Consider the following 27,500-nt stretch of genomic DNA (forward strand, 5'->3'; position numbering starts at 1 on the left):
GGCGGCACTAGGCCTTGGTCCAAAATATGCAGAAATATGGACATATATGAGACCCTTTATAAGGGAAAAAAAATTATTAAACATTTTTTTTCAGCTATTATGCACTAAATTAAATGTACTTATGGATATTATAATTACTTTCTACAAAATCTGCTAGGAAATAAAACTCAACATTCTACACACTGCAGGTTTAAACAGTCATTGTGTTTAAACTAAAGAGTGATTTTTGTAGCAGGAGGTCACTCGCCCCTCTAGTTACTGAATGACTTTTCTTGGCACATCAGCAGAACGCACTGATCCGCACTGTGCATTACATACGCTTATGAATTTGAAGCCTGTTGATTCGTCCAACCAAATGATTCAATTAAAGGATATATTTTATAACAGCTAGCTATTTAAATGTGCTGCCTTAGATAATCTGCTGTTACTATATACTGGAGTTTACAATGATATAAAAAATCCATCTTCAAAGGTTTTAAAGATGATAGTTTTACCTCGAATGCCCCCCGCCAACAGACCTTTACGTTTTCTAATGAGTTTTCTCGTCTGATCAGTTTCTTAACCGGCATGAGTTAATATTTAACTGCTCCCTATATAATGCAAATTGGTTCATTGCAATACACACTTGTCTTAAGGTGCACTCACACTTGGCCCGGTTCATTTGTACCGCGCATAATATAAAGGAATACTTCACCCATATGGAACCCGGCGTTCTATCATTATAAAATCGCTATGATAATATAATGAATGAGGTTTTTTCCTTCCCTCAGTCTTCCCTCAGTCTTCCCTTGACCCAGCTGTCCTGTTAATCCTAACCCTAACATTTTGCCACGTGTGATGTCACACATGGAAAATGTACAGGTTAGACAGTGAGACCATAAAAACACTCTTTCTGCCTTTTCTCAGGCTAGGATGAACCGATTTCTAAAAATGTTTGCACATTCATACTACATAGGATCTCAGAGTTCAATACACCTTCATATTCCCACCGGTGAAGTAGATATTTAAGCGTGATTTTCCCCCCCCTCTGGCCAAGCCTGCACTGATCCTAAAGATCCGGGCCTGGGCACCATTTCATTTTATTTTTTAATTTTTAATTTTATTTCAGACATATCAAAAACAATACAAAACTAAATGAAAAGCACAAAAATACAACAAACTAAATTTATGTTTAAAAGACTTCACAAAAATAAAAAAAAATAAAACAAATTATCTGTATTGATGTGACATGCCCGAAAAGGAGCAGGATAGAAGTATACACTTATTTAATCCTACCCCTTTTCCATAGTAAAAAAAATAAAATAAAAATATATAATTGCTTCTTCCATTGCTTCTTGTCAATACATCACTACGTCTCAATACACTTTGGTTTGAGTTTTTGGAGTGTATTATAACCGATTGTTTTTGAATATTTTCATTCGGTCAAATTTGAAGCAAGCATTCCACTTCACATCAGACCAACAGCAACCCTTCTTCTACATTTAGTTTAACGTGCTTGTTGCTCCATGGAGGTATTGGGTGGAGGGGAACAGTCTGATATAAAGTGAGGTTGGTCTGTCCTGTCTGTCTGTCTGTCTGTCTGTCTGTCTGTCTGTCTGTCTGTCTGTCTGTCTGTCTGTCTGTCTGTCTGTCTGTCTGTCTGTCTGTCTGTCTGTCTGTCTGTCTGTCTGTTGTCTGTCTGTCTGTGTCAAAACGCTCTTGGGCAAGGTACGAATGCATTATGTCTGGTTAGTCTGTCGCTGAATACGTAGACTTCCTGTCTGTGGCCCTTTGCTTCCTTATTTCTGGAGATGCAAATCTTTAAAAACAACACCTCACAAATATATATAGTTAGTACCCTGCGTTCCAAATCACATACTATTTCTTTTTACTACACTAGTACATACTAAAGTACAGAAGAGTTTTAGGGCCACAGACAGGAGAGGAAAAAAATCAGATGAGGAAGATTTTTTTTCATTATGTCGAGAAATGTCAAGAATAAAGACGAATATTCCAAAATGCTATTGGAGTTAGCAGGGCATTTATGTATTTTCAGCATACTACAATTGATGTGCATGTATTGGGATATCCTAAATCTTTTTCTGGTGTACTAAATCGTAGGGAAGTATGGAGATTGGAACTCGGGGTTAGTTTCATTTTAAAGGTGAAGTAAGCGGTTTATTTATGTTAATATAAGTGTTAAATCACTCTTTACTCATACAGTGATCACTTACATAATGTGCGCGTTTCATAAAGCCGATCTCTCAGTCAGCTGCTCTGCATGTAATCGGCAAATAAACTTTTCGGGGGATCCTGAAATTAATATCCAATCACAAGAGAGAACGCTACAAACCGACACCCGTCTCACTCATGGGTGAATGTTTATGCGCCTACAATGGCGGAGCAGGTAAAAATCCTTCCCAATGTCTATTTTGATGGTTTCTATCATGTTTTATCACACTTATGGATCTGAGATGATGCTAGATAAGTCGCTGCTTGAAGACCGCAGTGCATTAATGTGGTGACGTGGGGACGAGCGAGGGGACTGCTAACTGCAGTAACTGACAGGAAGTTAGCTAAAAGAACCATTCCGCTTACAGCACCTTTAAGAGAAAATGCTTAGTAATTTCCCCTTGAATAGCCTATGTGGTTTTTAGCAAATAAACAAGAGGAACTGGTGCATTTGTCGTGGGCTATTCTCAGACTAAGAGTTGAGTCATAATACAGTACAATAGAGTGTTAACAATAGGGCTGTGTGTGTGTGTGTGTGTGTGTGTGTGTGTGTGTGTGTGTGTGTGTGTGTGTGTGTGTGTGTGTGTGTGTGTGTGTGTGTGTGTGTGTGTGTGTGTGTGTGTGTGTGTGTGTGTGTGTGTGTGTGTGTGTGTGTGTGTGTGTGTGTGTGTGTGTGTGTGTGTGTGTGTGTGTGTGTGTGTGTGTGTGTGTGTGTGTGTGTGTGTGTTGCCAGTCTGATCCTTCAAATACAGATTCGCCCTCGACGTAAAAGATTATGTATGACACATGGATTTTCTGTGCTTCCGCCAAACATACTTTTGCGATTGGATTACCACCGTCCACTAAACTGTCTTCTGTTGCCTAACGTGAGACACATTGTGATTCAAGCACTGGTCAATGTTTCAGATTTTTGTTTATTTATCTCCCATAACATAACTCTTCTTTCATACTAATAACTTCTTTCTTTCATCCATTTTAACCTGTACTTTTTATTTAATTTAAATGTTTTACTTCTTTTCATTCGCGTTTAAATGTCTTCTAATGTGTTTTATGTATTCTAATCTTGCCCCTGTAAAGCACTTTGAGTGGCCTTGTGTCTGAATTGTGCTATAGAAATAAACTTGCCTTGCCTTGCCTAAATCAATGGTCCAAAATGTACATTTAAGGCTCATTTATGCTCTACATTATTTAGATTTTTTTTTTAACCTTTATTTATAGTCGAGATATCGTTGAGGGGCGACCCTCATGTCGAGAAACAAAGACAACACATGCACAATATACAATGCAAATACATCAAATACACGACGCAAACGGATACGGACGAGGCATTCTGTCACCTTGAAGCCGTGTGTGTGTGTGTGTGTGTTTGTGTGTGTGTGTGATTGTGTGTCAGGATCACACTCCGCTCAACACTGCAACAGATGATGTCACCGATCTGTGATTGTTAATGTGTTAATCAGACACACACACACACACACACACACACACACACACACACACACACACACACACACACACACACACACACACACACACACACACACACACACACACACACACACACACACACACACACACACACACACACACACACACACAGTGCCGGGTGTTGTCTTTGGTTGGTCGCCAGCGGCTCAGTTGCACGCGCATATTATCCAATCCTCGGATTAACTTCAGGCGTCAATGTCTCGCAACCTGGATTCCTGACAGAACATTTAATGAGGAGCGGTGAACCCAATTAGCATAGCATTCTGTCTGCCTGTCAAACTAGACAGAGCCCTAGCACTTAAAGGTGAAGTCAAGTGAGCGATATAGTTAGGTTAATGTACGTGTTAAATCGCTCTTTATTCATACAGGGATCACTTATACAGAGCCTCCACTTAACACTGTATGCGAGAAGAAATAACTGCTCAAAACGAAAATGCGAAATATACAAAAAAATCGCAAAATGGACTTGAAAAAAAATATATTTTTTTACTTTATTTATACTGGAGAGATCAATTGAGGGTTTTTTTTTTTTTTTTTTTTAACCTTTATTTATACAGGTAAAGGTATATCCCATTGAGTCCGAAGACTCTTTTTCAAGGGAGACCTGTTCCCATTCCCACGTTACCATTCACACACCGATAGCAGGCTAACTATCGACATTCACACGAGGCAAGGTGGGTGAAGTGTCTTGCCCAAGGACACAACAACTATGACACAGGTGGCAGGGCGGGGATCGAACCTCCAACCCTTTGATCATCGGCCAACCCGCTCTACCACCTGAGCCACAGTCGCCCCAATTGACCCTCATTGACCCTCATTCGCAATGTCGAGTCAAACAAACAGCAAAAACAACAATACATACACAACATACAATGCAAATACATCAAATACACAACATGCTGATTAAAGAGAAAAAAATGTAACATTTAGACAGTGATGTAAAATGATCAGGCATTCGCGCGTCATCAATCAAGAGGGTCCTGCTTTTGTGAAAGTGGTTTTCAAGTGATTTTATGTTGTGTGTGTGTATATATATATAGGCATAATTATTCATTGACTACTATAATACAGGGGCTACAGATATAATTGCCTCGGCTAATGGATTTGTAAAAGTGCTATTTAAGCTGCTATTGAGTAAATTGGACTCTCGGTGATCTGAAATTATCCTTTTCAAATGCGTCATATTTGGTCGCTTTTATACAGTGATATCATATGTCCAGTTTAGCTTAATGGAGTGGTTGCATTATAGTTTTTCTGGTACAGCCTTGTGTGTGTGTGTGTGTGTGTGTGTGTGTGTGTGCGTGTGTGCGTGTGCGCGTGCGTGCGTGTGTGTGTGTGTGTGTGTGTGTGTTCGCCACTTAAGAGGACTTACTTTAATATGGATTTGGACTAGATTGATTTGTTAACGATTTGGTGCAGCGCCATGTTTCTACATTTTTCTTCTTTATATATAGTGGGCGTCCTGGGGGAATGCACCTGTTGGAAGACCAAGAAGAAGAAGTACTATAGAATAAATAACTAAATACATCTTCACCTCATCACTTGATATTGTAGGAAAGACTTGAGGCAGTGGTGGATGATGCCATCTTTAGTAACTGTAGCTTCATGTCCTTGAAGGCCACCGTAGCTTCTGTAAATTCTCCCAAATTGTAGTAGTACTGTATGTGCATATGGGAAGCTATTCTGTGTGTGTGTGTGTGTGTGTGTGTGTGTGTGTGTGTGTGTGTGTGTGTGTGTGTGTGTGTGTGTGTGTGTGTGTGTGTGTGTGTGTGTTGCAGGGGGCAGTTAAATGTGGCAGTTTTCAGATAGCATGGTGCTGCCACATTCTCGGCGGGCCAAAGCTATGTCCTCTGGCAGAGAGGTGAGATTTTGACAGCAGCACTGGAGACGTGGGGGGATGTTACTAGCCTCTTGTCCTTAAGGGCCACCGTAGCTTCTGTAAATTATAATTATTATAATAGCAGGCACCTGTTGGAAGACCAAGAAGAAGAAGAAGTACTATAGAATAAATAACTAAATACATCTTCACCTCATCACTTGATATTGTGGAAAGACTTGAGGCAGTGGTGGATGATGCCATCTTTAGTAACTATAGCTTCTTGTCCTTGAAGGCCACCGTAGCTTCTGTAAATTATAATGATTGTAATAGCGGGCACTTGTTGGAAGACCAAGAAGAAGTAAGTACTATAGAATAAAAAACTAAATACATCTTCACCTCATCACTTGATATTGTAGGAAAGACTTGAAGCAGTGGTGGATGATGCCATCTTTAGTAACTATAGCTTCTTGTCCTTGAAGGCCACCGTAGCTTCTGTAAATTATAATGATTGTAATAGCGGGCACCTGTTGGAAGACCAAGAAGAAGAAGAAGTACTATAGAATAAATAACTAAATACATCTTCACCTCATCACTAGATATTGTGGAAAGACTTGAGGCAGTGGTGGATGATGCCATCTTTTAGTAACTATAGCTTCTTGTCCTTGAAGGCCACCGTAGCTTCTGTAAATTCTCCACAAACTCCGTTTTTCACATGTAAGAATTATAACCCGTTGTCATTGTAAATTTGCCATTTATAAAAGCAATCCATTGTACATTTGGAGGTGTTCACTTCACACATAAAACCTTTTTAATCTTGTAGTGTCTGTTAAAGCAGTGAATTATTACCGGCTAGTGATTATTTTAGTAATTGCAGCATCTGGCAGCTGCTGCTTGAGGATAAATGTGTTATAATCACACAAGGTGCTAAATCAACCAAGAATAACATCAGGGCGTGTGTGCGTGTGTGTGTGTGCGCGCGTGTGTGCGTGTGTGCGTGTGTGCGTGTGTGTGTGTGTGTGTGTGTGTGTGTGTGTGTGTGTGTGTGTGTGTGTGTGTGTGTGTGTGTGTGTGTGTGTGTGTGTGTGTGTGTGTGTGTGTGTGTGTGTGTGTGTGTGTGTGTGTCTCTACTGCAGTGGTTGTTTCAAGCCAACAATGACATCGAATTGTTGTTTATTTCGTCTTTTGTTTGGATTTTCGTTTTTTAAGTTGTGTGTTTATGATTTTTTGTTTATGTTGCAAAAGGAAAAAAAAACCATGAATAAGTTATTACAAAGAAAACAAATTATTAAATACTAAAAAACAATCAGTGACATTGCATTGTTGTTTCTTCAGTGATTTTGTTTCAGCTTTTTAAGGACAAAGCATTGGTCTCCATTATTTTTATTTTTTTGAAGATTATTTTTTGGGGCATTTTCAAGCTTTCTTTTAAATTAGACAGTTCAGAGTTTAAATGGGGAGACAGAGAGAGAGTGAGGGGTGGGGGTGGGGGGGGGGGGGGTATGGATGACCTGCAGTAAAGGTCCACGGGTCGGATTTGAGCCCCCTTTTCAGATTCTTCACTATCATGCAACTAACTCCCCAAATAACATAGTTAGAAGGGTTTTGTGAATTTAGGCGGACAGGTGCTTTAATTCAGCACAAGGCATTGGACTATTTATTTTTAGGCTTTTAACAATTCTAAAAAGTTCCCAAAGTGAAACTAAAAAAAGCGGTTAATAATTTGAATCCCTCTGTGCCTTTTCTAGGAACTCAAAGTGAGTTTGAAAATTGCCTAATTCATCTTCCCTCCCCCTCAATGCTCCTGCGCTTGTTGCCGTAGCCAGAAAAACAGGTTCGAAAAAGTACAACTAGTTTTCCTAGTAAAGGGGGTAATTGCTTGCCTGACTTTTTGTAAAGGCCTAAATAAGCTGATGTAAGGGTGCTTAGGGTCATGTTTGTATATTTTGGACTAGGGCCACTCACTTGACACAGCTCCTAACATTATCACCTTTTATTAAGATTTTTTTTTTTTGGCATTTTCAAGCTTTATTAGACGGTACAGAGTTGAAATGGGGAGACAGAGCGATAGAGAGAGAGAGAGAGGGGGGATGACCTGCAGTAAAGGTCCACGGGTCGGATTTGAACCCGCGACCACTGCAACGAAGGCCGTAGCCAATATGGTACACACTCTATCCACTACGCCACCGGAGCGCCCCGTGACAACATTTTTGACAATAGCATGCCAGTTGCAACAACATAATAACAAACACAATATACATTTTCAGCATATTATAAAAAGCCTTGTATGTTTAGCAGAGCTGTGTGGTTGGTTGTTATCACAGTTCAATGCCATGCCCACAGACCCAGCTGTAGAGATGTCTGTGGCATCCGGTTAATATGTTAAATATTTACCCATCAGCATAGTGTAATGTAGTGTTAAATAGTCACTAATGTTGTCACGGTGTTCGGCAGCCTCACTCACTCACTCACTCACTCACTCACTCACTCACTCACTCACTCACTCACTCACTCACTCACTCACTCACTCACTCACTCACACGCACTCACTCACTCACTCACTCACTCACTCACTCACTCACTCACTCACTCACTCACTCACTCACTCACTCACTCACTCACTCACTCACTCACTCACTCACTCACTCACATTGCAATGGATCTCCCTGGACAAAGACTAAAAAAAACAAAGATTATCAATCTATTGAAAACAATTACCTGGTTAACCTATTTCTAAATCCTTTACACTGACTGCATGTACAACATGACCTTTAACTGCTGTACTGAAGGTTACTCATGTGAAACCTCAACACACACACACACACACACACACACACACACACACACACACACACACACACACACACACACACACACACACACACACACACACACACACACACACACACACACACACACACACACACACACACACACACACACACACACACACACACTTATATGTGTGTTTTGAAGCCCCCTTTCCACCCACATGGTTCTCAGCATTGACATTTAACTAGTATCGTTTCACTTTGTTTTAGCTTTTACTATGTAAGAATACATTTTTTTATATTTTTATATTGATATTTTATATTTTTCAATGGCTTCCTCTTTTTCACAATATATTTATTGTAATTTATTAATTTTAATTTATTTTTCACAACACACACAAACACCTGCACCATCAAAACATCCATAAAAATAAAAAAATATCCCATGTTTATTTTTCACTTGCTTCACATAAAATTTTTATTTTTTTGTGTGACTAAATACTATTTTGAGTGGCCATAAGGAATGACACAGGCCCTAAGGAAGTCATTTCATTTCAAACATTTTATTCGAGGATAAGCCGCTTGAGATGCAGCATCTGGTTTTCGAGCGGGTCCTCAGAAAAACATACAATACAAATACAATACACAAATAGGTAAATAATGTGAAATCGGAAATGTATTACTAGCGAGTGAGCGTCCTTGTTCATAAATCTTCTCCGAGGCTTGGTTTATTTTTGGGGTGTTGTTTAGCAGGTGAGACTAGTTCCATGCTGACGGGATCTCTGGGGGATTGCTGTAGGAAAAAATAAATAAATCTATCGGATCTGTTGAGAAATACACTCTCAATAAGCAAAGCTACACAGAACAGGCCTAAATATTTGGAGGGGTGCTCATGGTGTAGTAGTTAGACCCCCCCCCCCCCCCCCTCCCTCCATAGAGTCTCGGTCCTCTTCACAGCAGACCCCGGGTTAGAATCCAGCCCGGGTCGTTCTCTGCATGTCATTCCCCTCTCTGACCCATTACATCTCTGTCTTTCCAATCTGTCTAGTGAAAGGAAATAACGCAACAACAAAAAAAAATTTAAAATAATAATTGGACTATTGCCAGAGCAGCTTGTCGTAAATAAAACTATTGCAAACTTGTTCACTGACAAGCTGTTAAGAGTATTTAGGAATCGGGGCGCTCCTGTGGCGTAGTGGATAGAGCGTGTACCATATTGGCTCCGGCCTTCATTGCAGTGGTCGTGGGTTCAAAACCGACCCGGGGCCCTTTACTGCAGGTCATCCCCCCCCCCCCCCCCTCTCTGTCTGTCTCCCCATTTCAACTCTGTACTGTCTAATAAAGCTTGAAAATGCCCAAAAATAATCTTTAAAAAAAAAAGAAAGAGTATTAAGCAAGACTTGAATTGAGGTCAGGGTCTCCTACTATCAGAGTTGACAGTAAAGGCTTTAGTTTGGGGTTAAAAAGGGACCAGAAAGCTGTATGGAAAAATAAATAAAACCTAAAGTAGTTGTAGCTTATGGCTGTTGGCTCATTGTGTTGATGAGGCAAGAGCTCTCTGAACACAGCTGGTTCATTCTGTAGCAGATGCAATGGAGTTACGTAAGGACAGCCCAGAGGAAGGCTGTGTGTGTGTGTGTGTGTGTGTGTGCTTCTGTGTGTGTGTGTGTGTGTGTGTGTGTGTGGCTGTGTGTGTGTCCGTCCATCCGTGTGTGTGTGTGTGTGGGGCTGTGTGTGTGTCCGTCCATCCGTGTGTGTGTGCTTCTGTGTGTGTGTGGCTGTGTGTGTGTCCGTCCATCCGTTTGTCTGTGTGTGTGTCCGTCCATCCGTGTGTGTGTGTGTGTGTTTGTCCGCGTGTGTGTGTTTGTCTCTGTGTGTGTCTGTCTCTGTGCGTGTCCGTATGTGCCTCAGTGTGTGTGTGTGTGTCTGTGTTTGTCTCTGTGTGTCTGTGTTTCCGTCCATCCGTGTGTGCGTGTGTGTGTGTGTGTGTGTGTGTGTGTGTGTGTGTGTGTGTGTGTGTGTGTGTGTGTGTGTGTGTGTGTGTGTGTGTGTGTGTGTGTGTGTGTGTGTGTGTGTGTGTGTGTGTGTGTGTGTGTGTGTGTGTGTGTGTGTGTGTGCCTCAGTGTGTGTGTGTGTGCCTCAGTGTGTGTGTGTGTGTTCTCTTGTGGACCTTGTCTGTACCCGACCATGCGTAGAGGACGTAGCAGGTACATAACAAGAGTCATGACTATTCTCTGATCGGAATACACTGACTTGCTCAAGGACACTTCAGAAGAATATCTCTGTATTTCTCTGACCGATACACTGCAGTTTACCCCATGACCACTGTCTAACCAACACACAGTCCACTGCCTTAAGTGTTCCACTAAATTAAAGCTGGGGTATATGATTTCTGATTGGTCAATGTTAACATGAGCTGACACTTTGACCAATCAGAGCGAGGCTCCGATTCTCTGTTCTTATTGGCTGTTGGGACTGTCCATTCACTTTGGCACGACTTTGTTGGTGTAGAGCGTGTCAGGGAGGGACCATACGGGAGGGACCAAAGAGAACAAGTGGAGCGGTTGATGTATTTGGATTCGAATCTCTATCCCAACTGCCATTTTCTCCCCAAATCCTCCACCCCAGTTTTAATGGGCCAATTTCAGACAAAATCTTTGAATATTTAAGGTATTTTTTGGTGCATTTTTGCCTTCATATGAAAGAATGAAAGCTAAGGGGCCTTCTTTTAGTCCCTATTTTTTTGACTTTTCCGTCTGATCTGACTTGCTCAAGGACACTTCACAGACTGTCTCTCAGCTCTCTTTCCACTGCTTCGGTGTTCCTCTATATTAATGGTCCAATTTCATTTCATTTTCATTTATTTCATTTATTTATTACGGCTCACGGCCATAGCACATGGCATGGAGCACACAATTAAAATTAAATCATTACAAAACAAAACAATGGTGCACGGCAAGGAAAAACAAAACAAAAACAAAACAAAAACAGACAAAATATTTGAATATTTAAGGTATTTTTTGGGACATTTTTGCCTTAACTGGAAAAAATTAAAGCTAAGGGCCCTTTCGCAATTCTAAAATATTTTAGTCGCGATTTTTTTTAAACTTTTCGGTCTGATCTGCCTTGCTCAAGGACACATCAGAATATCTCTGTATTTCCCTGACCCATAGACTACAGTCCCCACTCAGTATGTTTACATAACGTTAGAGGAAATCCATTGAAAGCCTTGGTCCGCCTGGAAACGGATTTTTAAAACACATGGGGACATTTGGAGTGGTCTTTTTTCCAGAGCTGTATATGAACTGGCCATGGATTTTAGATTTGAGTGGGACATGATTTGTGGTCAATTGACTGGCGCTATTGGACAACAGGCCATATATATACAGTATCTCACAAAAGTGAGTACACCCCTCATATTTCTTCAAATATTTCATTATATCTTTCCATGGGACAACACTGAAGAAATGACACTTTGATACAATGTAAAGTAGTCAGTGTACAGCTTGTACAACAGTGTACATTTACTGTCCCCTCAAAATAACTCGGCACACAGCCATTAATGTCTAAAGTCCTGGCAAGAAAAGTGAGTCCACCCCTAAGTGAAAATGTCCAAATTGGGCCAAAAGTGTCAATATTTGTGAATAGGACATTCCTAGCATGAGTCTTATGCATTTAGGTTAAAGGTCACATATTATGCTAAATGCACTTTTTAAATGTGTTCTAACATATCAATGGGTCCACGGTGTGCCTAGAGACTGCCAAAATATTTAAAAAAATAACAATCTCTCCTGTTCTCACTCTCCCCCTTTCTGAAATTTCTTTCTATGGTGTATAATAGAACCGAAAAGTGTATAATATGGGAGCTTTAAATTTTCAATGCTAGGAGTCGACGTAGCATTTTTGGAACCCCAAAGCACTCTGCTGTGTCAACCATGAATGACTGGTCTGTGCCCTGGTCATTCACTTGTGACAGCCCACTACTCATAACATCTTAGGCTCATGTCATCAGCCCCCTTTGAGACCATATAGCTTTATTCATCACAATGTGCCAGCAGTCACTTTGTCACTCAAGAATACATCATCACTGCAACTTTTTTTTTTATTGTAGGTCATTTGCTCCTGTGAGCTAATGTTCCTGTGTCAAGTAGGGGTGTAGCGGTACCAGGAAAAACCCTTTTGTTAGCTGTAAGTGACTCAGCAAGTGTTTCAAATTTAAAGGTGACGTAAGCGGTTTATTTATGTTAATATAAGTGTTAAATCGCTCTTTATTCATACAGTAATCACTTACATAATGTGCGCTTTTCATAAAGCTGATCTCTCAGTCGGCTGCTTTGCATGTAATCGGCAAATAAACTCATTGGAGTATCCCGAAATTTTTATCCAATCAGAAGAGAGAACGCTACAAACCGACACTCGTCTCACTCATATATAGTATATACACTCCATGGTCTCACTGCCGGTGCACGCCAGAGCAACACATGGGCGAATGTTTATGCGCCTACAATGGCGGAGCAGTTAGAAATCCTTCCCAATGTCTGTTTTGATGGTTTTTATCATGTTTTATCACACTTATGGATCTGAGATGATGCTAGATAACTTGCTGCTTGAAGACCGCAGTGCATTAATGTGGTGACGTGGGGACGAGCGAGGGGACTGCTAACTGCAGCAACTGACAGGAAGTTAGCTAAAAGAACCATTCCGCTTACTGAACCTTTTTAAATAAAACATACAAATAAAATGTATAAAAATATTTAAAAATATAATACATGTATAAATAATAAGTAGCAAGTTCTCCAATAGCTAAAATACTTCTCATCAAGAAAAAATAAATGCATTTTCCACTGCGCAATCAAAACAAAGCCTGTACATCCAGCATATTAACGCTATTTACGCCATCATAACATATTGCGGTTAACCTCTCGAATCGCGGTACGGACCTGAATTTGTGACGGTTCGGTGCGAAGACGTGTTATGTTACAATCCTAGTGTGAAGCTGTATTGCTGTTCAGGTTTTAAAGCATTCACAGGTCCCTCTGATGCATTGGAAAGGGGATTTAAATCTCAAAACACAAACAGGTGGTGGGAAAAAATGCACTAATGCAATGTCTAGCTAGATAAAGCCCCTATCGCACTGGGCTGCGACTGTTTGCGACAAGTTGGAGACACAAAATTGCGACAAAATATGCCAATTTGCGACAATTTTCACTTGCAGTCTCACTGAATTGCTACTTATGACACGTTTGCGAATGTCCTTGCCGGGAGGTCGCATTTATGTCTCACGAACGTCTGGCGAGTGTCGCACGAACGGAATGTCAGTCTCATTTTTGTCTCAAAGCAGTCGCAATTTAGTTTCATATGTCGCCAAACCCTCGCAAAGTTGTCTCACACATCTTGCACTTTCTGACTCGCGGAGACTAAATTGAGAAGGGTTTGCGACGCGTGCGACACACCTGCGACGACTCTGAGACTATTTTGAGACTAGATTTGTCGCACACTTTTTTTGAACATGTTCAAAATTCATGCGACAGGAAACATGTTCAAAATTCTGTGCGGCTCTGCGACTCATGCGAGGAAATTGAGACCTCCGCGAACGTTTAGAGACAGTTTAGAGACTCGTTTGCGAATGCAGTCTCCAACTTGTCGCAAACAGTCGCAGCCCAGTGAGATAGGGGCTTAAGGGATAGTGTTGTGTCCTCTGTGGTTTACTTCAACAGACATAAAGCAAAAAGCTATTGTGGGTTTATGGTTTATGGTTTTCATTTTCTTCTGAATGCACCTGTGTTTTCATGAGCAGCTGTCTGCACACTGTCTGGCAGATGGTTACACCAAATCACCTCACTGTCTGTCTGCTGATATATCCTCTCTCACAGACAGACAGACAGGCAGACAGGCAGACAGACAGACAGACAGACAGAATTAGTGCCACGGGAAAACCCGAGATTTGAATGTAACTGAATTTCTACCAATGTGATGGCAAGGCTCTAACGTAACACTGCAATCAGCCTCCATTTCACGCTTTATTATTATTTTGTACAATCACTGGCTTATCCCAGATATTAATTAATAAATTACCTTCTGTCATATATCACCTCTATTACCTTCCACGCATTAGGGGCATGAATATGGCTAAATCTGAGACCCTCTTTATGTTGAAATAATAACAAATTAAAACTAAATCAGCCCCCTATCTGTCTGCAGATATATCCTCTCTCAGCAAGCACACACACACACACACACACACACACACACACACACACACACACACACACACACACACACACACACACACACACACACACACACACACACACACACACACACACACACACACACACACACAGTTGATTTATTGTGATGTGAGCCTTATAAAACAAGTGGAATGACAGTGTTATGTCCTCCATGACTTGGGAACTTGAGATGTGCTTCCTTTTACTATGGTCATGAGGCAGACAGACAGACAGACAGACAGACAGACAGACAGACAGACAGACAGACAGACAGACGTCCTCTAAATATCACCTATTCTCTTAAAGGTGCAATGTGTAATAGGGGAGAGTGGAGTAAAGTGAGACACTTTTTACATTTGCTCCCCTCCAAGTGAGCTGAAAAGATTTATCAGTAAAATGTACACATTTCCCATTAATTCAGGATGTTTCCTAGCAATGGAAATTATCATAATTTATTCAGGACGAAGGGCAGTGAAAATATGATAGTCTCACATTACCCGATGTCTCACATTACCTCGTTCTCCCCTATCTGAATATTTAGTGGAATCAAGACTTGTTGTGAAAGTTCTACATAGCAACGCTCCCTTGCTAACACCTCCATTCCTTTTCAAAATAATTACAGAAGCTACTGTTGCCTTCAAGGACAAGAAGCTGGTAACTAAAGATGGCGTCACCCACCCACCAACTGCCTCAAGTCTGTTCTGAAAAATGTCATGACTAGTGTGACGTCACACTAGTAAAATGTAGGGTTAGACAGCGAGACCATAAAACACTCTTTCTGCCTTTTCTCAGGCTAGGATGATCTGATTTCTAAAATGTTTTGCACATTTATACTACATAGGATCTCAGAGTTCAATACACCTTCATATTTCCACCGCTGAAGTAGGTCTTTAATATGTTGTCTAATGGTTTGACTTTTGATCCTAATAACCTGGAGTCAGCTGCTTGTGATTCAGCATTGCACAGCTAAAAGAGGAAGCGTTTACTTCCTAGCTTCTTGTTCCTGTATACTGTGTGTGTGTGTGTGTGTGTGTGTGTGTGTGTGTGTGTGTGTGTGTGTGTGTGTGTGTGTGTGTGTGTGTGTGTGTGTGTGTGTGTGTGTGTGTGTGTGTGTGTGTGTGTGTGTGTGTGTGTGTGTGTGTGTGTGTGTGTGTGTGTGTGTGTGTGTGTGTGTGTGTGTGTGTGTGTGTGTGTGTGTGTGTATAAATGTAGTTGCATTAGAAATATACGGCCTTCACTGCTCAATCCAACTCTCCTATCAAAAAAAATCTCCATTTTAAAATCTCCAAAACCAATTGCTAGTCAGGCTATAGAAAGGCAAGACAAGGCTAGTTTATTCCTATAGCACAATTCAGACACAAGGCCATTCAAAGTGCTTTACAGGGGCAAGAAATACATCAAGATTAAAATACATCAAGTATAGAATAGACATAGACTTTAACCTATTTTCCGTGGGACTCTAACCCACTGTGTAAACTGGGCGACTGTGGCTCAGTTGGTAGAGCGGGTCGGCTGATGATCAAAGGGTTGGAGGTTCGATCCCCGCCCTGCCACCTGTGTCATGGTTGTTGTGTCCTTGGGCAAGACACTTCACCCACCTTGCCTCGTGTGAATGTCGATAGTTAGCCTGCTATCGGTGTATGAATGTGTGTGTGAATGGTAACGTGGGAAAGGAAAACAGGTCTCCCTTGTAAAAGAGTCTTCGGTCTCAATGGGATTTACCTGTATGAATAAAGGTTAAAAAAAAAACAAAAAAAAACAAACAGGAATAGAAATAAAACATTTAAATTAAATTCAAATTACAGGTTAAAAGGGAAACAGAAAAGTCTTCAGATTAGATATATCATCAAGACATGTAGAATTAGACTATTCTATGAAATGTAGGCTACAACTTGCTACATACATACAGAATAGCCAAGACAATTAAATTAAATCAAAGCACATAATACCATTTTAAAGTGCCGATCGGGAATTAAACTAAGGCATGTTTTTCATTTCCTACTCTCCCATTAAAATCCCCCTTTTCCATTTCCCATCAAGCCGAGGCACAGTGTGTCTCCTGGGTCGGCGGTAGTGAGTTATGGTTCGGGGAAAGAGGATCCAGGGGTTTTTTTTTTTTTTTGCCTCGTATAATGTTATAGCTTCGTGTGCAGACTGCTGCCTCTTGCTTTCTTCATTTTTTATTGGCCCAAAAGAAAATATACAACCTGCGATAACGTCATGATGACATGATGACATTGTCTTCAGGAGGGGGGAAGAAGGTAAACTTTGCTTTATCAATGTCGCCACTAAGAACAGTCTCATAGCTATTGTTCTTCTGGGCCTATTTATATCCGTTCACATTTTATTTATTTAAAAAAAAAGTTTAAGATATATATTTTTTTTTTGGGCATTTTCAAGCTTTATTAGACAGTACAGAGTTGAAATGGGGAGACGGAGAGAGAGATGGGGGAGGGGGGATGACCTGCAGTAAAGGTCCACTTGTTGGATTTGAACCCACGACCACTGCAACGAAGGCCGAAGCCAATATGGTACGCGCTCTATCCACTATGCCACCGGTGCGCCCCATCCGCTCACCTTTTATCTAGAAAACTGTATCTCTCCCTACTATACAGGTCCTTCTCATATAATTAGCATATTGTGATAAAGTTCAATATTTTCTGTAATGTACTGATAAACATTAGACTTTCATATATTTTAGATTCATTACACACGACTGAAGTAGTTCAAGCCTTTTATTGTTTTAATATTGATGATTTTGGCAAAAAAGTAAAGAAAAACCAAAAATCCCTCTCTCAAAAAATTAGCATATTTCATCCGACCAATAAAAGAAAAGTGTTTTTAATACAAAAAAGTCAACCTTCAAATAATTATGGTCAGTTATGCACTCAATACTTGGTCGGGAATCCTTTCGCAGAAATGACTGCTTCAATGCGGCGTGGCATGGAGGCAATCAGCCTGTGGCACTGCTGAGGTGTTATGGAGGCCCAGGATGCTTCGATAGCGGCCTTAAGCTCATCCACAGTGTTGGGTCTGGTGTCTCTCAACTTCCTCTTCACAATATCCCACAGATTATCTAGGGGTTCAGGTCAGGAGAGTTGGCAGGCCAATTGAGCACAGTAATACCTTGGTCAGTAAACCATTTACCAGTGGTTTTGGCACTGTGAGCAGGTGCCAGGTCTTGTTGAAAAATGAAATCTTCATCTCCATAAAGCTTTTCAGCAGATGGAAGCATGAAGTGCTCCAAAATCTCCTGATAGCTAGCTGCATTGACCCTGCCTTTGATAAAACACAGTGGACCAACACCAGCAGCTGACATGGCACCCCAGACCATAACTGACTGTGGGTACTTGACACTGGACTTCAGGCATTTTGGCATTTCCTTCTCCCCAGTCTTCCTCCAGACTCTGGCACCTTGATTTCCGAATGACATGCAAAATTTGCTTTCATCCGAAAAAAGTACTTTGGACTACTGAGCAACAGTCCAGTGCCGCTTCTCTGTAGCCCAGGTCAGGCGCTTCTGCCGCTGTTTCTGGTTCAAAAGTGGCTTGACCTGGGGAATGCGGCACCTGTAGCCCATTTCCTGCACACGCCTGTGCACGGTGGCTCTGGATGTTTCTACTCCAGACTCAGTCCACTGCTTCCGCAGGTCCCCCAAGGTCTGGAATCGGCCCTTCTCCACAATCCTCCTCAGGGTCCGGTCACCTCTTCTGGTTGTGCAGCGTTTTCTGCCACACTTTTTCCTTCCCACAGACTTCCCACTGAGGTGCCTTGATACAGTACTCTGGGAACAGCCTATTCGCTCAGAAATTTCTTTCTGTCTTACCCTCTTGCTTGAGGGTGTCAATGATGGCCTTCTGGACAGCAGTCAGGTCGGCAGTCTTACCCATGATTGCGGTTTTGAGTAATGAACCAGGCTGGGAGTTTTTAAAAGCCCCAGGAATCTTTTGCAGGTGTTTAGAGTTAATTAGTTGATTCAGATGATTAGGTTAAGAGCTCGTTTAGAGTACCTTTTCATGATATGCTAATTTTTTCAGATAGGAATTTGGGGTTTTCATGAGCTGTATGCCAAAATCATCAGTATTAAAACAACAAAAGACCTGAAATATTTCAGTTGGTGTGCAATGAATCTAAAATATATGAAAGTTCAATTATTATCATTATATTATGGAAAATAATCAACTTTATCACAATATGCTAATTATATGAGAAGGACCTGTATATGATTAAGAACGCAGACTCCTGCATTTAAAAATATTTTTTTTAAAAGTGTAGTCAGTGATTCTGGAGAACGCTTGTTGTCAAAATCAGTGAATATCTCCTTCAATCCGCTACCTGTCTGTACTGTGGGTGAGCTGAATTTTTTTTTTAAATGTTAATACACAGCCTAGGCACTGTAAACTTGTAAGTAAACGAGGGGTATATAAACAAGGGTGCCCACTGTAGCTATAACAACATAACACGGCATTGTCTTCAGAAAAGTCTTGTTTAGGCTCGAGCCTTTTCTTCACACGCGCCCCTGAAGCTAAAGATTCTTATAGATTGTGTTGTTTGTCTGCTGTTGGAACAGTAAACAACAGGAGTGAGACTCGTGAGCAAGCGCTATCTTAATGTACAAACTGACACGTGACATTTACGCTATTACACACACACACACACACACACACACACACACACACACACACACACACACACACACACACACACACACACACACACACACACACACACACACACACACACACACACACACACACACACGGCTCATTTTAAATCTAACCTCAAAATTTATGGAATTAGAGGAAGGATTTTTTTTTAAAGATTATTTTTGGGCATTTTCAAGCTTTATTAGACAGTACAGAGTTGAAATGGGGAGACAGAGAGAGAGAGAGAGAGAGGGGGGGATGACCTGCAGTAAAGGTCCACAGGTCGGATTTGAACACGCGACCACTGCAACAAAGGCCGGAGCCAATATGGTACGCGCTCTATCCACTACGCCACAGGAGCGCCCCGAGCAACCGCTATCTTACTGTACTAACTGACACGTGACATTTGCACTATTACACACACAGCTCATGTTAAATCTAACCCCAGAACCTATTTATTTAGACAAAGGCTTTTAATTCATACTAGTGCTGCGTGTGAATGTCGATAGTTAGCCTGCTATCGGTGTATGAATGTGTGTGTGAATGGTAACGTGGGAAAGGAAAACAGGTCTCCCTTGAAAAAAGAGTCTTCGGTCTCAATGGGATTTACCTGTATAAATAAAGGTTAAGAAAGTTAACATTTAGGGGCGCCTTTAGCTCAGTTGGTAGGGCGTCCCCCTCCCGGGCCCGGCCCAGCAGCAGACCCGGGTTCGATTCCCACCCGCGGTCGTTCTCTGCACGTCACTCCCCTCTCTGCCCCATTTCACCTCTGTCTCTCTGCACTGTCAATAAAGCACAAAAATGCCCAAAAAATATCTTAAAAAAAAAAAAAAAAAAAAAAAAAAAAAACTTAACATTTGTCTCTACTGATTTTATGTAGCCTTTCAGACTTCATTGTTACTTATTATTTTTAATTCTTCATTTTATTTTTTTATTTTTTTGAATAAACATTAAACAAAACAACACCCACAAAAAACAAAAAAATAAAAAACAGAAGACACAATAAAATATACAACCAACATGGCCCACTCCACTCCACATGCTTCAATGGACTTCCACTGACTTTGATTGTTTCCTTGTTTTAAAGAACTTCAGAAACCTGCTGGTTGCTGCAAAGAGCTAGAGAAATTAATGTTGATTTGATTGATAATGTGGTAACAAGGAGTCATGGCTTTCTTGGTGTGTGTGTGTGTGTGTGTGTGTGTGTGTGTGTGTGTGTGTGTGTGTGTGTGTGTGCATGCATGCTCCAGTGTGTGTGTGTGTGTGTGGGTGCATGCATGCTCCTGTGTGTGAGTGTGTGTGGGTGCATGCGTGCTCCTGTGTGCTCCTGTGTGTCTGTGCATGCTCTCCTGTGTGTGTGTGTGTGCTCTCCTGTGTGTGTGTGTGTGTCCTCTCCTGTGTATGTGTGTGCGCGTGCTCTCCTGTGTGTGTGTGTGTGTGTGTGTGTGTGTGTGTGTCCTATAGCAGAGTGTGAACAGGCCTGTGGTGGGGGTGCTAATTGATTAATTGTCTCATTACACTGCGTCCCATGGCAGCATGTTCCTCTCCAGGTGCCTCCCATGTGTCCCTCCTCCCTCCCTGTAGGGCACAGGTGGCCCGGAGAGGCACAAACCCAGGACCGGATCACTGGGACTAGGGGATTAGGGATTCACCCATTCACCACTGTTTAATAGTGCCAATACCATTCAGATATCTGGGTTTTTGGAAATCATAGAATACTATCATAAAGTAAAATTTTTGGTTGAATTTAGCTGATTACGGCTTACAGATACACACTTATCGGCTTATGAGTACATTGCACTATTGCCTTGCACTATTTTTTTAACTTGTCTTATATTTTGTGAAGGGCTGGCCCGAATGCCATTTTTCAGGCTTCGAGTATTCAAAAAAAAAAGTTGTTGGGAAAAAAAAAAAAAAACGAATATCCCGAATACTGAATTGAGCTCCGATTACTAATTTAACAAACGAATACTCGGATATTCGAATAATTCGGGCCAGCCCTAATTTTGTGTTTGTGTGTGTATACTTGGATGCTGAATACATTTCGTTGAACACTGAACAATGGCAATAAAGGATTCTGATTCTGGTTCAGCTCAAATCAAGCAACTCAAAATATAGGAATATAGGAGCAATGAAAACAAGAGATTTATTATACAGAAATATGTTCATTTCTACACTGGATACTTGTTTGGGATTATGGTGGACTTTAAACTATTGGATTGTGTGCCTCTCCACTCTTCCTCAAGTCTCTGGGACCTTGAATTCCATTTGAAATGTATTTGGATCGTCAGTGATGATTTGGGAGTTGCCATGTCATCTGCTGGTGTTGGTCCACTGTGTTTTATCAAGAGTGAACTGGTCTTGATGGTGTGTATTGGGCCGGCTGTGGTGAAGTGTGTAGGGCGGTTCAGTCGTCCACTGGGTTACAGGGTTGAAGGTTCGATCCCCCGTCACCCCGCCACATGTCCAAGTGTCCCTGGGCAAAGAGACGCTGAACCCTAAATGTCTCCTGATAGTTAGCTTGCACCCTGCGTGGTAGCTGCTGCTGCTATCGGTGTATGAATGTGTGTGTGTGAATGTGTACAAAACAATGTAAAGCGCTTTGGGTCTGTGAAAAACCAGGGAAAAGAGCTGTATAAGTGGAGTCCATTTACCATTTACCATTGTATTAACCCATTTCTCCTCCGCTTTGTGTCGACAGTATTCGCAGCGTGATGCAGAAGTACCTCGAGGAGAGAGACGAGCTCACGTTTGACAAAATCTTCAACCAGAAAATTGGTAAGTGACGACATTTCATTTTTTAGTCCGTTAGAGGACAATGAACTACTAAAAGGAAAAGCTTGTGACATGGTGATAGAATGAAGACCGCTTGGGGGGCGCCTTTAGCTCAGTTGGTAAGGCGTCCCCCTCCTGGGCCGGGCCCAGCAGCAGACCCGGGTTCGATTCCCACCCGCGGTCGTTCTCTGCATATCACTCCCCTCTCTGCCCCATTTCACCTCTGTCTCTACACTGTCAATAAAGCATAAAAATGCCAAAAAAAAAAAAAAATATCTTTAAAAAAAATAAAATAATAATAATAATTAAGACCGCTCATCCACAGACAATTACATTCACTTGTTGAAATGGGTTTGGTCTGAATGTGATCCCACAGACAGACAGACAGACAGACAGACAGACAGACAGACAGACAGACAGACAGACAGACAGACAGACAGACAGACAGACAGACAGACACAGACAGACAGACAGACAGACAGACAGACAGACAGACATACACACACAGACAGACAGACAGACAGAAACACAACAATAAGAACAACAATATTCCTCTGAGGAGCTGAAGACATGAACTTTCTTCTCAGAGCTTGTTGACACTTTTCATTTTATTTTAGCCGATGGAGTTAGTCTGTCCGCTGTGTGTTTGTGTGTGTGTGTTTGTGTGTGTTTGTGTGTGTGTGTGTGTGTGTGTGTGTGTGTGTGTGTGTGTGTGTGTGTGTGGTGAAAGTATTGGCTGATATCTATATTGATACTATAATAATGTATTGTGAATTTGTTCCATAAAGATTTTTTATTTCAAAAAGTTTAAAAAAAGACTAGGTCATCCTCTGACTTTTCCTCTAGCGCTACCATGAAGTTAAAATGTATCGTTTTAAGTGAAGAGTTTACTATTTTGGTATATGGTAAACGGTGAAAATGGCAAAAAATAACATACCAATAAACACAATTGTAAGTATTTAAGCATACAGCTTGCAGCAACACAACTCAACATGGCTGCTAGCATGACTGTAGCTATCTAGTTGTATTCTTTTTTTAAAGTAGCATCTTCTAGCCATTGTTTCTCCTTGTTTAAATGACAATAGCAGCTAATAGTGGATCACATTGGATTAGATGATTGACATACACACTGTGACTTACTTGGCATCAGCTCCGTAGTGTTTGGTTAGTGTGTAGTGTGCACGCCGCTGTTTGCTCAGAGCCTCATGTCTACACTCACAAACAAGCTCTGTTTGTTTTGTTCTTAAAGCTGATGTCAATATGAGCTGTGCCACATGCAACTAGGTCACCGCTGTTTACATAACTTTTCACATACATTTGATATTTAATATTTGTGTGTGTGTGTGTGAGACTCTGTGTGTGTGTGTGTGTGTGTGTGAGACTCTGTGTGTGTGTGTGTGTGTGAGACTCTCTGTGTGTGTGTGTGTGTGTGTGTGTGTGTGTGTGTCTATATTGTTTCACATACATTTTATACACATTTCAAATTTTTTACTATCATGTATAACACAATACCTTATTTTAATAGCACATTTCATACAAGAAATGCATCTCAGAATGCTTAACCATGTCTTTTTCCAAATTAAAATAGATTAACAATGTACGTAGACTTGCCAATACTAGTAAACAGAACACAACATAGAGTATAACTCTGAAGTGCTAAGTGTTGCAAATAGAGCAACAGACCAATTCTTTTTTGGGCATTTTCAAGCTTTATTAGACGGTACAGAGTTGAAATGGGGAGGGGAGACAGAGCGAGAGAGAGAGAGGGGGGGATGACCTGCAGTAAAGGTCCACAGGTCGGATTTGAACCCGCGACCACTGCAACGAAGGCCGGAGCCAATATGGTACGCGCTCTATCCACTACACCACCTGAGAACCCAGTTTTTTCTCTATTTTTAACTTTTTAGCTAAACTACCAGGTATCCGCAGTGCAGTAGAGTTTGATGAATGTGTGTGTAGCTTTTCTGTGCCACCAGCTGTGTGAGTAATGCTCCAGATTTCACATCCAACACACTAACCCTGCGTTCCAATCCCCATACTTCCCTACTGTTTAGTATGCCAGAAAAGGATTTAGGATGTCCCAATACATGCACGTCAATTGCAGTATGCTGAAAATACATAACTCCAATAGCATTTTGCAGTATTTGTCTTTATTCTTGACATTTCTCAACATAATGAAAAAAAAAAAACTTCCTTATCTGATTTTTTTTTTCTCCTGTCTGTGGCCCTAAAACTCTTCTGTACTTTAGTATGTACTGTAGTAAAAAGAAAGAGTATGTGATTTGGAACGCAGGGTTATTGTATGTAGTCACAGAAGTTGAGGTGTTATGGAAAGGTTTGTTACTACACCGCCACACACTCTGAAATAATATAATAATAATAATAATGGATAGGGTTTATATAGCGCTTTTCTAGACACTCATAGCGCTTTACAGGGTTCCAGGTTCCATTCATTCACACACAGTCATACCGGTGGCGGAAGCGTGGCTGCCATTCAGCGCCTACTGCCCCTTCCGACCACTACCTCAAACATACAGCAGTCGTACACATTCACACCAGGCAAGTCAGCAACCATGAAACAAGTGGCAGGGCGGAGGTCGAACCAGCCAACCCTTCGATCATTGGCTGACCCGCTCTACCACCTGAGACACAGTTGCTCCCATCTACCTTACGTTACCTCCTCCTCATCACTTGCCTCAACAGTCAGTCGGCCTTACAAAAGGGCACAGAATTCAGCAGCGAAAGCATCACCGCTGTAAAATGAATGTAGGCCAATCACTGCACATTTTGTGACCGGTCTCCTCCCCAAGAAAATTGGAGAAAGGCTAAACCGATCTAGCTAGTATCACCAGACTGCATGCAATACAGCAAAATGGTCTTACAGTCCCAAGAGTTAGGACTAAACAAGGAGACAGACAGACAGACAGACAGACAGACAGACAGGTTTACTTACAGTCCCTAGAGTTAGGACTAAACAAGGAGACAGACAGACAGACAGACAGACAGACAGACAGGTTTACTTACAGTCCCCAGAGTTAGGACTAAACGAGGAGAAGCAGCTTTTAGTTTTTATGCACCAAAAATCTGGAACAAACTCCCAGAAAACTTGAGGTCTGCTGCAACTCTCAGTTCTTTTAAATTGAGTCTGAAGACTTTTTTTGTTTCCATTTTAACCTGCAATTTTTATTTTATTTGCTTCTTTTATTCGCTTTTAAATGTTTTATAATGTGTTTTTGTGTATGTTAATCTTGCCCCTGTAAAGCACTTTGAATGGCCTTGTGTCTGAATTGTGCTATATAAACAAACTTGCCTTGCCTTGCCTTCCTTTCTGGTAGTTAGCAGTGTCTCTCCTCCTACGGTTTCCATTGTGAGCAGACAGTCAGGTTTCAGATTCAAAAAATGAAGGTTCAAAAACCGTTATTATTTTCAATCATTCTGTTCTAAGTTATTGGTAATTTGTAATTTAAAAAAAATGATATTCTGCCAGGAAAATGTTGTTTTCACCCAGGGAAAAAAAAATCTTGAGAGCTGTAATTGCAATAAAGTGATAAGCTTTATCATAGCATCAGAATAGCATTCCGGCACATGCCAAGTACTAACCAGGCTCCTTAGACAGTTTCCATTGTGCACAGACAGACAGGCAGGCAGACAGACAGGCAGGCAGACAGACAGACAGGCAGGCAGGCAGACAGACAGACAGACAGACAGACAGACAGACAGACAGACAGGCTTTGCTCCACTAGGCTGGTTGTATCAGGGGACCGTAGTCGCCCCTGCAGGCTTCAGTAAGGTTTACTTACCGTTCTACATCTCAAACCTCCTCTGAGATTACACTGCGGTAATTTTAACTTTGTCTGCAGCTCTGTCACACTTGTTGCTCGTCTGTATTTTCTATTTCTCTTTTTTTAATGCTGTATCATCACCCCATTCTAGACAACAATTTGTGTTTTTTATATTATATATTTGACCAAACCTTGTCTGTTTGCGTCTGTATATTTCTCCTATACAACCATCTTTAACGGACATTATCTCAACACTTGTTTTTTTTTTTTTTCAATACTCTGAACCAGAAATCTCAACTTCTAAAGCACTTACATCAACTAAACTTTCCATACTCATTCTCAGCACTATTCTGAAGGTTATTACAGAAGGATTTGTTCATATTAAATTGACCATTGTCGGATTTATGAGACAATTTGTTTTCTTGCTGTATCATCACCTTAAGACTAGACACCAATTTCAAACCCGTGACCCTTGTCCAAAACAATCACTTCTCAGCAATTTCCAAGAGGATATTTTGGGCTCGTCTGCCTTTAACAAGATCTTTTAATACTGCTACATTGTCTCATAAATCAGACAATTAACAACATAGGAACAAATCCTTCTGTAATAACCTTCAGAATAGTGCTGAGAATGATTATGGAAAGTTTAGTCGATGTAAGTGCTTTAGAAGTTGAGATTTTTGGGTTTAGAATATTGGAAAATACTAATGTTGAGATAATGTCCAATACAATAAAGATGGTTGTATAGGAGAAATATACAGACGTAAACAGACAAGGTTTAGTCAAATAAACACCTGAATGTACATGTTGGACCTTTTTGATTTATACTAGTATGAAAGAAGACATGTTATGGAAGCAAAACAAACCAAAATCTCAAAATTGACCAGTGCTTAGAAAAACATTTAGTCATATCTTGTCAGTAAGTCGACCAACAGAAAAACAAACCCCACCTTTTTGGAGATGATACATCTTTATTTACGAGCTGCTCAATGCTAAACAGTTCCCTGGCTCCGGGCTGTGGGATGTTTCATATCATTGTAAACTAGGCAAGGCAAGTTTGTTTATATAGCACAATTCAGACACAAGGCCATTCAAAGTGCTTAAAGGCCTACTTCACCGGTTGGAATATGAAGATGTATTGAACTCTGAGATCCTATGTAGTATGAATGTGCAAAAAAATAAATGAAATCGGATCATCCTAGCCTGAGAAAAGGCAGAAAGAGTGTTTTATGGTCTCACTGTCTAACCCTACATTTTCCTTACTGTGACATCACAGTAAGGGTCAGGATTAACAGGACAGCTGGGCCAAGGGAAGACTGAGGGAAGACTGAGGAAAGAAAAACCTCATTCATTATACTATAATAGTGATTTTATAATGATAGAACGCTGTTTCCGTATGGGTGAAGTATTCCTTTAACAGAGGCAAGATTAAAATACATAATACACATTAAAAAAAGCGAATGAATAGAAATAAACCATTTACAGAACATTGTCAACTGATCCTCTTTGGGGTGTGTTTTTTTTTTTTGTTGGAGTGTAGCCTTGTACAAGCCAAAGCCTGCAATCTGATAATGTCACCTTGGGCTCTGGGGGGGGGCGTGGGAGAGGGGGGCGGTTAAATGTCATTTTTCACTATTCTCTGACATTTAATAGACCAAACAATTAAACCAGTAATTGGGGGAAAAAGAAAACAAAATGGAAGGTGATGAAAATACACCACAGTTGCAGATGAATCACTGTTATTGCTTCATTTTTTTTTTGCCTCTTTTTTTTTTAATAGG

At 40.9% G+C, this 27,500-nt stretch overlaps 1 protein-coding gene across 1 annotated transcript in view; it reads left to right on the top strand.

Annotated features, from left to right (window-relative positions):
- Positions 1 to 27,500, top strand: part of grk3 (G protein-coupled receptor kinase 3) — a 90,623-nt gene that overhangs the window by 2,895 nt on the left and 60,228 nt on the right. The window contains exon 2 of the mRNA XM_080046786.1: positions 21,864 to 21,940. Coding sequence (XP_079902912.1) covers positions 21,864 to 21,940 — 77 coding nt within the window. The remainder of the gene's footprint in view (positions 1 to 21,863; positions 21,941 to 27,500) is intronic.

This window comes from Ammodytes marinus (genome assembly GCF_949987685.1).
Source record: "Ammodytes marinus genome assembly, chromosome: 18".
In the NCBI taxonomy this organism is placed as follows: Eukaryota; Metazoa; Chordata; class Actinopteri; order Uranoscopiformes; family Ammodytidae; genus Ammodytes; species Ammodytes marinus.